This window comes from Phycodurus eques, chromosome 2 (genome assembly GCF_024500275.1).
Source record: "Phycodurus eques isolate BA_2022a chromosome 2, UOR_Pequ_1.1, whole genome shotgun sequence".
In the NCBI taxonomy this organism is placed as follows: domain Eukaryota; kingdom Metazoa; phylum Chordata; class Actinopteri; order Syngnathiformes; family Syngnathidae; genus Phycodurus; species Phycodurus eques.
The window spans coordinates 34,849,837-34,863,074 of record NC_084526.1 but is presented as its reverse complement, the minus strand read 5'-3'; the positions used below and the strand labels follow the sequence as shown (position 1 = coordinate 34,863,074).

Genomic DNA, 13,238 nt, shown 5'->3' with positions numbered 1-13,238 from the left:
TCCTCCTCAATCTGGGATTCAACTTCCCGACGGACCCTCCTCTCCAGCACCCCTGAATAGACCTTACCAGGGAGGCTGAGGAGTGTGATCCCCCTGTAGTTGGAACACACCCTCCGGTCCCCCTTGGGACCACCACCCCAGTCTGCCAATCCAGAGGCACTGTCCCCGATGTCCATGCAATGTTGCAGAGGCGTGTCAACCAGGACAGCCCTACAACATCCAGAGCCTTGAGGAACTCCGGGCGAATCTCTTCCACCCCTGGGGCCTTGCCACCGAGGAGCTTTTTAACCACCTCGCCGACCTCAACCTCAGAGTTAGGAGAACCCGCCTCAGAGAACTCAGACACTGCTCCCTCATGGGAAGGCGTGTCGGTGGAATTGAGGAGGTCTTCGAAGTATTCTCCCCACCGGCTCACAACGTCCCAAGTCGAGGTCAGCAGCGCCCCATCCCCACTATACACAGTGTTGATGGTGCACTGCTTTCCCCTCGTGAGACGTCTGATGGTGGACCAAAATTTCCTCGAAGCCGTCCGGAAGTTTGGTGAGGCCATGGAGAAAGTGCTCAGGTCACCAAACCTAATCCCTTCAACGCCTTAGATGGGCCTAGAAATTCTGTCTGAAACAGAATTTATGACAAAGGGCAGCCTTGGCGCCCAACCAACCCTTGCTGGAAATGAATCCGACTTACTGCCGGCAATGCAGACCAAACTCTGATACCGGTCGTGCAAAGATCAAACTGCCTGTGTCAGGGGCCCGGTGTCCCATACTTGCATACGAGGGACACGGTCGGATGCCTTCTCCAGGTCCATAAAGCACATGAAGACTGGTTGCGCAAACTCCCATGCACCCTCGAAAACCCTGCTGAGTATGTAGAGCCAGTCCACTTTTCCAAGGCTAGAACGAAAACGACACTGCTCCTCCTGAATCTGAGATTCAATGGTCTGACAGACCCTTCTCGCCAGCACCTTCGAATAGACCTTACCAGGGAGGCTGAGAAGTGTGATTTCCCCCTATAGTTGGAACACACACTCTGGGGGGGACTACCACCACAGTCTGCCAATCCAGATGCACTATCCCCGATGTCCACGCAATGTTGCAGAGACGTCTCAACCAGGACAGCCCCACAACATCCAGAGCCTTCAGGAACTCTGGGCAGATCTCATCCACTTCTGGGGCCCATGCCACCAGAGAGCTTTTCAACCACATCTGTGACTTCAACCCCAGAGATAGGAGAGCCCGTCTAAGAGTCCCCAGACTTCTTCAAAGGAAGGCTTGTCAGTGTATTTAAGGTCTTTAAAAGTATTCGGCCCACCAACTCACAACATCCCGAGTCGAGGTCTGGTACACCATCCTGCGTCCTGAGACGCAGGATGGTGTACCAGAATTTCCTCAAAGCCGTCTGGAAGTTGCTCTCTATAGCCTTACCGAACTCCTCCCACAACAGTGTTTTTGCCTCAGTGACCCTCCAAAGCTGCATTCCGCTTGGCCAGCCAGTACCCATCAGCTGCCTCCAGAGTCCCACTGGCCAAAAAGGCTTGATAGGACTCCTTCAGCGTGACAGGCAAGGGTTCGGGGATTGCCGCGATGACAGGCACTGACAAATCGCCATGACATCGCAGAGACGTGTGGCTAATTGTTTTCCGCGCAATGCTGCCTTGATGAGAGCGCAAGCAAAAGTTTGGTATTACGCTGTGCCAAGTCGCCACAACTGATCAGTCTTAGCAGTCACTGCGACTTCTCAGCCAGTGAGATCCCTTTACATCACCTTTCTTTATAACAACACTCAGTAAGACCCCTGACTACAGGTCTGTCACCCTGACATCTGTGGTCATGAAGTCCTTTGAACGCCTCGTGCTGGACCACCTCAAGAGCGTCACGGGACCCCTGCTGAACACCCTGCAGTTTGCCTACCAAGCAAACATGTCTGTGGATAACGCAGTCAACATGGGATTGCACTTCATCCTTGAACACCTCGACGGCGCGGGGACCTACGCGAGGATCCTGTTCGTGGACTTCAGCTCTGCATTCAACACCATCATCCCTGAACTCTCCTCCAAGTATCTCCATCTTGGCGTCTCACCTGCCATCTGCCAGTGGATTTACAGCTTCCTGACGGGCAGGACACAGCAGGTGAGGCTGGGGACGCCACCTCATCCCCACCAGCACTGGGGCGCCCCAAGGATGTGTCCCCTCTCCGCTGCTCTTCTCTCTCTACATGAACGACTCCACCTCAACGCACCAGGTGTCAAACTCCTGAAGTTTGCAGACGACACTACAGTCATCAGCCTCATCAAAGCAGAGTCTACAGAAAGGGGAGCGGCTGGAGCTGTGGTGCGGCTGACACAACCTGGAGCTGAACACGCTCAAGACTGTAGAGATGATTGTGAACTTCATGTGGCATCCTTCGCCACAGCTGCACCTCACGCTGTCCAACTGGCTGCCCTCTGTCAACCGTCGAGACCAAATACCTAGGAATTAGTCTCTCAGGACCTGAAGTAGGAGACAAACATCAACTCCAACCTCAAAAAGGCCGAGCAGAGGATGTACTTCCTGCGGCTTCTGAAGAAGCACGGCCTGCCACAGGAGCTGTTGAGGCAGTTCTACAGAGCAGTTGTCGGATCAGTCCTGTGTTCATCCATCATAGCCTGGTTTGGTGCTGCCACGAAAAAGGGCAAACTCCGACTGCAACAGATTATCAAAACTGCTGAAAAGATTGTCGGTATTATTAAATTAGCACCTCCAAGTCTGAGAGCATGGTCCTCAGTCGGAAAAGGGTGTCGTGCCCTCTCCAAGTCTGGGATGAGATCCTGCCCCAAGTGGAGGAGTTCAAATATCTTTGGGTCTTGTTCACGAGTGAGGGAACGGGAGATCGACAGGTGGATCGGTGCAGCGTCTGCAGTGATGCGGACTTTATATCGGTCCGTTATGGTGAAGAAGGAGCTAAGCCGAAAGGCGAAGCTCTCAATTTACCGGTCGAGCTACATTCCTACCCTCACCTATGGTCACGAGCTGTGGGTCCGGGCTCTCCCTTAGAGAAAGGGTGAGAAGATCGGTTAGACGGGAGGGGCTCAGAGTAGAGCCGTTGCTCCTCCGCATTGAGAGGAGTTAGCTGAAGTGGCTCGGGCATCTGTTTAGGATGCCTCCTGGATTCCTCCCTGGTGAGGTGTTCCGGGCACGTCCCACCGGGAGGAGACCCCGGGGACGCCGCAGGACACACTTGAGAGACTAAGTCTCTCGCCGTGCCTGGGATCGCCTAGGGATCCCCTCTGAACAGGTGGAGTAAGTGGCTGGGGAAAGGGAAGTCTGGGCTTCCCTGCTAAAGCTGCTGCCCCCGCGACCTGACCTCGGATAAGTGGAAGAAAATGGATGGATGGATTGTTGGCACCACATCTTTCGGGCTAATTATCCGCTATTCGTGCACTCACTGTAGTAGCTTTGCCACTCTGCACTATTTGTATATCTTTTGTTGACCAATATTGGCCACTCATGTGCTTGTGAAGTATCTGCACCATTTGCACAATTGACACTGTTCCAGATTATCGTACTAGTAGTCACTTTAAACTGCTTAAATATCTTGAAGTCGTCACCATTTTCATAATGGTCACTGTACCAGATTATTGCTCTATTAGTCATTTTAAACTGCTCTAATTTGCTAGAGGACTGTGCATCATTTGCACAAAAGTAAACAAAAATAAAATAAAATGTATCGGCATTACCACATTACCAGTAACCTTTCATTGCTCAGTGACTCTCTGTGATGTGTTATGTCTCAAAAGTATTTTCTGTCAAATGGCTGGCTGTTGTCGTAGTAGAGCGGCTCCAACTACCAGAGACAAATTCCTTGTATTTTTGACATACTTGGCAAATAAAGATGATTCTGATATCTCACTGGTGGAGACGTTGCCAAGACTGCTGATAGCGATCAGTCGTAGCGACTCCGGGAGCTGGGAGACCATAATATTGCTTGCGCTCTCACCAGGAAGCTGTCTGGGAAACATCTCCAGACAATATATATATTTATATGTGCACATATACAGAGGGTACGGAGAATATTAAGACCCCCTTAAATTTTTCACTTTGTTATATTGCAGCCATTTGCTAAAATCATTCAAGTTAATTTTTTTCTTGATTAATGTACACACAGGACCCCCTGTTACCAGAAAAAAACAGAATTGTTGACATTTTTGCAGATTTATTAAAAAAAAAAAAAGTATCACACAGCCATAAGTATTTAGACCCTTTGCTGTGACACTCATATATTTAGCTCGGGTGCTGCCCATTTCTCGGTCAAAGGAACTGGCTGAAGAGCTCAAAGACAGAATTGTGGCAAGGCACAGATCTGGCCAAGGTTACAAAAAACAATTCTGCTGTACTTAAGGTTCATGAGAGCACAGTGGCTTTTATGGCAGAGTGGCCCGAGGGAAGCCAAAAGGTCTCAGCTGAAATCGAACATGTTCCATAGAGTCACAGCTAGTCTCTTGGAGACTAAGAGACGTCATGAAGACGTCTCCGCAACCAGCGCCCTAACACACCCTCACACCATCACAGATGCTCGCTTTTGAACTTCGCGGTGATATTCCAGATGGTGATTTTCCTCTTTGGCAAGTAGGACACGACATCTATGATTTCCAAAACAATTTGAAATGTGGACTCATGCACCCATCATAGATCAGCATGGAGCCATAGAAGCCAGTGGTTGTTGATATATGGCTTTCGCTTTGCATGGTAGAGTTTTAACTTGAGTTTGTAGATGTAGTGACAAACTATGTTAACTGACAATGGTGTTCCTGATCCCAAGTGGAAATATCCTTTGCTGGTTTTTAATGCAGTGCCACCTGATGGTAATGGGCAATCGATGTTGGTTTTCGGCCTTTCCACTTACGTGGCGAGATTTCTCCAGGTTCTTTGAAACATTTGATGACAATATGGAGCATAGGTGATGAAATCCCTAAATTCCTTGTAATTGTACATTTAGAAACGTTCGTAAACTGTTGGACTATTTGCTTACACAGCTGTTCACGTAGGAGTGAACCTCGTCCCTTCCTTGCTTGTGAACAATCAGCCTTTTGGGGATGCTCCTTTTATACCCAATTATGACATACACCTGTGGAATGTTCCAAACAGGTGGTGGTGTTTTTTTTTTTTTTTTTTTTTTTTTTAAATATAGCATTCCTCAACTTTTCCAATCTTTTGTTGCCCGTCACAGCTTTTTCTGGAATCTGTTGCAGGCAATAAATTCGAAATGAAAGAATATTTGCACAAAAAAAAAAAACAATAGCAGTTTGAACATTAAATATCTTTGAATTGGTGAAAGGATTTGCAAATCATTATATTCTGGTTTTATTTATATTTTACACGTCTCAACTTCATTGGAATTGGGGTTTGTACATATTGTTGCTTCAATGGTGCTTAAGTAGTTTTTCCTCTTTGTCACCTTTCCACAATCCTCGTTTTCTCTCCTCCTGCCCCCATATCCCAACCCTCCAGGCTGCGATGTCTCTGTCTTCTGAGCAGCCATCTGCCTCTTGTTCCCTGTCCTCTGCCTTCCCACATTCCTCCAAACCCTCCCACACTGGAGGCATAAATGTCAATGCTGCATCCTTCCAGTCAGTGCAAGCGGTAATGCTTCGTATCCTTGTCCAGTCCTGAAATGCATCACTGAAATGAAGTATAGCCAAGCGTGCACGTCTTCTCGTCTTATGTGGATCTCTCCGTCTCACTCCTTTCATTTTTGATCATGGAGACTATATTTTGGTTATATTATATTTATTTGGCCTTTAATGTAGAAATGTTGATTCTGTTTTTCAGGTGTTTAACATGAGCACACCTGTGCCCCAAGCCGGCAGTCAAGCGAACCCTCTGAAGCGGTCACAGTTTCCTGGTGGTTATATGCAGAGTTTTAGTGGTCAGTCAGAAACTGCTGTGGACCAGCCTGACATCCCACAGGAGACGTTACAATCTGGTGAATGAGCAATGAAGATTTACTTATTTGTCAGTACTGCATTAAACAAATACTGTGTGGAGTATTTACAGTTGAAACCAGATGTTTATATACAGATACATACACTTTTTCTCACTGACATGAAATCAGGCTATGATTTTCCTGTTTTAGGTCAATTACCAAAACACTTTCTATTAGCTAAGTGCCAGAATAATTATATATATATTTTTGGACAATTTATCTTTCCTTTTTTCAGTCAGACATTTACACACAAGAAACTATGCCTTTAAACAATTTGGGAAAACCTAGGTGATGTTGTCATTATGGATGTCCCGATCCAACCTTTTCACTTCCGATCCGATACCAATATTGCAGCCTTGTTTTGGCTAATATCAATGCAGCGCTATGGGGGGCACAAGCCAGTTCAAACTGTAGGCCGGCACCAAGCCCAGATAAATGCAGAGAATTGCGTCAGGGAGGGCTTCCAGCTAAAACTTTGCCAAGCAAATATGAGCATTCAGCTAAAGAATTCCATACCGGATCAGTCGTGGCCAAGGTTAACAACGCCCCCCAGGTTAACCTGCAAGGCGCCGGTGGAATTTCAGCTACCGCTGGTCGAAGATGGAGAGGTGGAAAGCGGGTTTTTAGGCAGAATGAGAAGAGGAAAGCACAGAGCCTAGAACTGAATGTGGGGACTTTGAATGTTGGGACAAGGACAGGAAAATCTCGGGAGTTGTTTGACATGATTATTAGGAGAAAGGTTGATATATTGTGTGTCCAGGAGAGCAAGTTGAAAGGCACTAAAGCTAGATCTTTCGGGGCAGGGTTGAAAAATTATTTTACCATAGTTTAGATGGGAAGAGAAATGGAGTAGGGACTATTTTAAAAGAAGAGTTGGCTAAGAATGTCTTGGTGAAAAGAGTATCAGATCGAGTGATGAGGCTGAAACTTGAAATTGAGGGTGTTATGTATAATGTGATTAGCGGCTATGCCCCACAGGTAGGATGTGACCTAGAGGTGAAAGATAAATTCTGCAAGGAGCTAGACGAAGTAGCTCTGAGCATCCCAGACAGAAAGAGGGTCGTGATTAGTGCAGATTGTAATGGACATGTTGGTGAAGGAAACAGGGGTGATGAAGAAGTGATTGGTTAGTACAGCATCCAGGAAAGGAACTTGGAGGGGCAGATGGTGGTAGACTTTGCAAAAACAATGGAAATGGCTGTAGTGAACACTTTTCCAGAAGAGGCAGGAACATAGGGTGATCTACAAGAGCAGAGGTAGAAGCACGCAGGTGGATTAAATTTTGTGCAGACGATGTAATCTGAAGGAGGTTACTGACTGTAAGGTAGTGGGAGGGGACTGTGCGACTAGACAGCATAGGATGGTGGTGTGTAAGATGACTGGTGGTGGGGAGGAAGATGAAGACAAAGGCAGAGCAGAGAACCACGTGGTGGAAGCTGAGAAAGGAAGAGTGTTGTGCGGCTTTTCGGGAAGAGCTGAGACAGGCTCTTGGTGGACAGGAGGAGCTTCCAGAAGACTGGATCACTACAGCCAAGGTGATCAGAGAGACAGGCAGGAAAGCACTTGATGTATCTTCTGGCAGGAAAGAAGACAAGTAGACTTGGTGGTGGAACCTCAAAGTGCAGGAAATCATACAAGCAAAGAGGTTATCTTAGAAGAAGTGGGTCACTGAGAGGACCGAGGAGAAAGGAATACATTGAGATGTGACGTAGAACAAAGGTAGAGGTGGCAAAGGCTAAACAAGAGGCATATGATGACATGAATGGACCAAGATGTTTGCAGATGACATTGTGAGCTGCAGTAAAAGCAGGCAGCAGGTGGAGGAACAGTTAGAAAGATGGAGGCATGCACTGGAAAGGAGAGGAATGAAGATTAGCCGAAGACAGAATCTATGTGCATGAATGAGAGGGGTGGAGGGGGAAGAGTGAGGCTACAGGGAGAAGAGATAGCAAGGGTGGAGGACATTAAATACTTGGGGTCAACAGTCCAGAGCAATGGTGAGTGTGGTAAGGAAGTGAAGACAATGACAATGTCGTGGCGGATAGGAATCATTTAGTGAGGCTCCGTGTGGTTAGCTGTTTCTGTGTGTGCGTCTTCATTGTTCCTGCTGTGCACATCTTGGCCTCTAAGAGGCAGTGTGGGGCATGCAATGAGATACAAACTTGCAGTAACAAAAAGTAAAATAAGTCACGATTGAATATTGTTAATATAACAGTTTTCACAGTTATGTTGCCTGTTTGTATGTAGTTGTACAGTGTTTGTGTACCAATATTCATTATTTTGAGAGATATGTGCTGTGAGTTCAATGCTAATTGAACAGTGTCAATAAACGACATTAATCATGCAAACATTCACTCTTACTCCTTGCTACTATGGTAGCACCTTAGCAACCTGTTGTTTTGATCACGTGGGCTCTGCATGCCGTCCAGACGCTCTTGGGTAGAAGTGCTGGAGCAGGGCATGGAATGGACGGCTTATATAAGAGTGGTAAAATCATAGATTTTAAATCCAATCCGATCCTCGTTTTTCGCTAACATCGCACCGATTTCCAATCTCAAAGATTGGATCGGGACACCCCTAGATGTAATTTCTTTGGAAGCTTCTAATACAGTGGGGGGGGGAGTATTTAGTCAGCCACCAATTGTGCAAGTTCTCCCCCTTAAAAAGATTGGAGAGTCCTGTAATTTTCATCACACGTATACCTCACGTATGAGAGACAAAATGAGAAGAAAATCACGTCTGAATTTTAAAGAATTTATGAGCAAATTATGGTGGAAAATAAGTATTTGGTTGCCTACAAGCAAGATTTCTGGCTCTCACAGACCTGTAACTTCTTTAAGAGGCTCCTCTGCCCTAAAGGGACAAAGACCTTAATTTTTGTAGACATGTTCTGTGGTCTGACGAAACTAAAATTGATCTGTTTAGAGAAAAAGGAGAGAAGCTTTCAAACCTGAGAACACCATCCCGACTTTGAAATACTATGGGGGTGACAGCATTATGTTGTGTGGTTCTTATGCTTCAGGAGGGTAATGGTGCACTTCACAAAATACAGTGCTGTGAAGAGGTATTGGCCCCTTTTCAAATTCCTATTCTTATTGCATGGTTTACCCACTTTGTTTAATATCAGCAAACAAATGTAAATATCTGGCAACCCAAGTAAATTTAAAATAGTGTGTTTACATGGTGATTTAATTTATTAAGGGAAAACAAAAAAAAAATATTCAAAGTTACTTGGCCCTGTTGAAAGAGCAATGGCCCCCTAAACCTAATAACTGGTTCGGCCATCCTCAGCAGCAACAACTGAAATCAAGCGTTTTCTATAACTGGCAATGAGTCTTTCACATCTCTGTGGAGATATTTTGGCCCACTCCTCCTCACAGAATTGTTTGAATTCAGCAAAAATTGAGGGTTTTCGAGCATGAATGGCCGTTTTAAGGTCATGCCACTGCATTTCAATTGAATTCAAGTCTAGACTTTAACTAGGCGACTCGAAAACCTTTATTTATTAGTTTTTCTTTTTTTTTTTTTTGAAGCATTCAGAAGTTGACTCTCTGGTGTGTTTTGGATTGTTGTCCTGCTGCAGAACCCAAGTGCACTTCAGCTTGAGGTCACAAACTGGCTGAATATTCTCCTTCAGGATTTTCAGTTAAAGAGCAGAATTCATGCTTTCATCAATCACAGAGTTGTCCAGGCCCGGAAGGAGCAAAGCAGCCCAAGACCATCACACTACCACCATCATGTTTGACTGTTGGTATGAAATTATTTTACGCCAGATGTAACGACATACACAGCCACCAGAAAGCTCAACTTTCATCTCATCAGTCCATATATTTTTCTCCCAAAAGTCTTGGGAATCATTTAGATGCAAAAGTATGACGAGCCTTTGTTCTTTTTGGTCAGCAGTTGTTTTCGCCGTGGAACTCTGCCATGGATGCCATTTTTGCCCAGTCTTTTCCGTAGTGTTGTCATGAACACCGACCTTAACTGAGGCAAGGGAGGACTGCAGTTCTTTAGAAGTTGTCCTGAGTTCCTTTGTGGCCTCCTGGATGAGTCATTGCTGTTCTTTTGGGGTAATCCTTTGTCGGTCGGCCACTCCTGGGAAGGTTCACCACTGTTCCATGTAAGGATAATGGCTCTCTGTATGGTTTGCTGGAATCCTAAAGCTTTAGAAATGGATTTTGTAACCCTTTCCTGACTGATAGACGTCAATTACTTTATTTCTCGACTGTTCTGGAATTTCTTTGGATCGTGTCATTTTGTTGCAGCTTTTTTAGATCTTTTGTCTGATTTGATTTTGTCAGGACAGATTCTGTTTAAAGTTATTTCTTGATTGAACAGGTCTGGAGGTAATCAGGCTTGGGTGTGATCAGTGAAAATTAACCAAAAATTGTGATTAGCCACAATTAATTCATGATTTAAGAAAAGGGGTAATTACTTTTTCACACAGGGCCAGGCAACTGATTATTTTTTTTTCTTAATCACCATTTAAAAACATCATTTTAAGTTCACTTAGGTTATATTTTTCTGATATTTACATTTGTTTGATGGTCTTAAACATTAAGGTAGGGAAACTGCAAAAATATAAGAATTTGAGAAGGGGGGCCAATACTTTTTCATGGCGCTGTAGATGGCGTTATGGGGAAAGAACATTATGTGGAAGTACTGAAGGAAGCATACTGGCAAAGGGGTTTCAGGATAAAGTCAATGTTTGGGAGTGGCCTTTGCAAAGCCCTGATCTCAATCCTGTTGAAAATTTATCGGCAGACCTCAAAAGGCATGTGCGAGCAAGGTGGTATCCAAATTTAGCTCAGCTACACCAACTCTGTCAGGAGAAACTATTGTGAGAAGCTTGTGAAAGGAACATTTGACCCGTCATACAGTTTAAAGGCAATGGTACCAAATACTAATGAAATGTATGTACACTTCTTTGAAGAAAGTAATGAAAAATTGGCCCAAAATGTCCTCTCATTATACTGGCATTTAGCAAATAGAAATAATTTTGGTAATCCCTATTGACCGAAAACAGGACAAGTTTAGTCTGATTTGGTGTCAGACACTAAGGGGGGAAAATTGTATTTAACAGTGGGTAGGGAAAGTATTCACACCCCCTTAAATTTTTCACTTTTTTTATGTTGCAGCCATTTGCTAAAATCATTTGTTAATTTCTTCCCTCATCAATGTACACACAGCACCACATATTGCCAGAAAAAAACAGAATTGTTGACTTTTTTGCAGATTTATTAAAAACTTTAAACTGAAATATCACACAGCCATAGGTATTCAGACCCTTTGCTGTGACACTCATATTTAACTCTGGTGCTGTCCATTTCTTCTGATCATCCTTGAGATGGTTCTACACCTTCATTGAAGTCTAGATGTGTTTGATTATACTGATTGGACTTTATTAGGAAAGCTACATACCTGTCGATATAAAACCTTACAGCTCACAGTGCATGTCAGAGCAAATGAGAATCATGAGGTCAAAGGAACTGCCTGAAGAGCTCAATGACCGAATTGTGGCAAGACACAGATCTGGCCAAGGTTACAAAAACAATTCTGCTGTACTTAAGGTTCCTAAGAGCACACTGGCCTCCATAATCCTTAAATGTAAGATGTTTGGGACTACCAGAACCCTTCCTAGAGCTGAGCAATCGGGGGAGAAGAGCCTTGGTGAGAGAGATAAAGAAGAACCCAAAGATCACTGTGGCTGACCTCCAGAGATGCAGTCGGGAGATAGGAGAAAGTTCTATAAAGTCAACCATCACTGCAGCCCTCCACCAGTTGGGGCTTTATGTCAGAGTGGCCCGACGGAAGCCTCTCCTCAGCACAAGACGGAGTTTGCTAAAAAAAACAAAAAAAAAAAACACCTGGGACTCCAAGATGGTGAGAAATAAGATTCTCAGGTCTGGTGAGACCAAGATAGAACTTTTGGGCCTTAATTCTAAGCAGTATGTGTGGAGAAAACCAGGCACTGCTCATCACCTGTCCAATACAGTCCCAACAGTGAAGCATGGTGGTGGCAGCATCCTGCTGTGGGGGTGTTTTTCAGTTGCAGGAACAGGATGACTGGTTGCAATCGAAGGAAAGATGAATGTGGCCAAGTGCAGGGATATCCTGGACAAAAACCTTCTCCAGAGTGCTCAGGACCTCAGACTGGGTCGAAGGTTCACCTTCCAACAAGACAATTGCGCTAAGCACACAGCTAAATTAACGAAGGGGTGGCTTCAGAACAACTCTGTTCTTGAATGGCCCAGCCAGAGTCCTGACTTAAACCCAATTGAGCATCTGTGGAGAGACCTGAAAATGGCTATCCACCAACGTTCACCATCCAACCTGACAGAACTGGAGAGGATCCCCAAATCCAGGTGTGAAAAACTTGTTGCATCATTCCCAAAAAGACTCATGGCTATATTAGCTCAAAAGGGTGCTTCTAATAAATACTGAGCAAAGGGTCTGAATACTTATGGATGTGTGATATTTCAGTTTTTCTTTTTTAATCTGCAAAAATGTCAACAATTACCTTCTTTTCTGTCAATATATGGGGTGCTGTGTGTACATCAATGAGGAAAAAAAATAACTTAAATGGTTTTAGCAAATGGTTGCTATATAACAAAGAGTGAAAATTATAAGGGTATAATAGTGTATGTAAACATATGGCTTCAGCTAGAAATGTATTAACTGTGTGTGCGTCCCTCCCTGCAGTTGTTGCTGGTTTCCAGCCCCAAGCCCAGGTCTTGCATTCACCATTGGCGCATGAAGACTCACCGCCCAGTACAGGCTTTGGACAGTCAGGCCACTCCTTCTACAACAGCAGAGCCGTGCCACGGGGCAGCGCAAGGAACAGCAGAGGCGCCATGAACGGCTATCGAGGCTCCTCTCACGGATTTAGAGGTACCCAGCCTTAATGAGAACTTCTCCATCATTGGGAACCAATATTAACCACATGGGACAGTTTAATGTGGGGGTAGGGGGATGTTGGGCAGGGATCCTGCCGCAAATCAGTAAGTGATTGACGGCAGGGTTTGACAAAGCCACAAGGATAGGCCAACTTATTTATTTTTTTTTCATCAGGGGGTTATGAAGGTTACCGCCCTCCCTTTTGTAACCCTCCCAGCAGTGGTTATGGTCAAAGCCAATTCAACACGGGGGCCCGGGACTACTCGAGTAACAACTACCAGAGGGTAAGATTATCTCATCATTTTGAAATGAAAAAGTTTAATAACTACAGTAAAACTGTGAGGGAAAATGTAACTTTATATTGTACGTTTAAGGAAGGG

The 13,238-nt window shown here is 45.0% G+C and overlaps 1 protein-coding gene across 2 annotated transcripts in view; it reads left to right on the top strand.

Annotated features, from left to right (window-relative positions):
* Window positions 1–13,238, top strand: part of LOC133399173 (caprin-1-like) — a 51,019-nt gene that overhangs the window by 37,265 nt on the left and 516 nt on the right. For both annotated transcript variants that reach the window (XM_061670468.1, XM_061670467.1), the window contains 3 exons: window positions 5,808–5,961; window positions 12,664–12,852; window positions 13,033–13,142. In XM_061670468.1, the coding sequence (XP_061526452.1) occupies window positions 5,808–5,961; window positions 12,664–12,852; window positions 13,033–13,142 (453 nt within the window). The remainder of the gene's footprint in view (window positions 1–5,807; window positions 5,962–12,663; window positions 12,853–13,032; window positions 13,143–13,238) is intronic.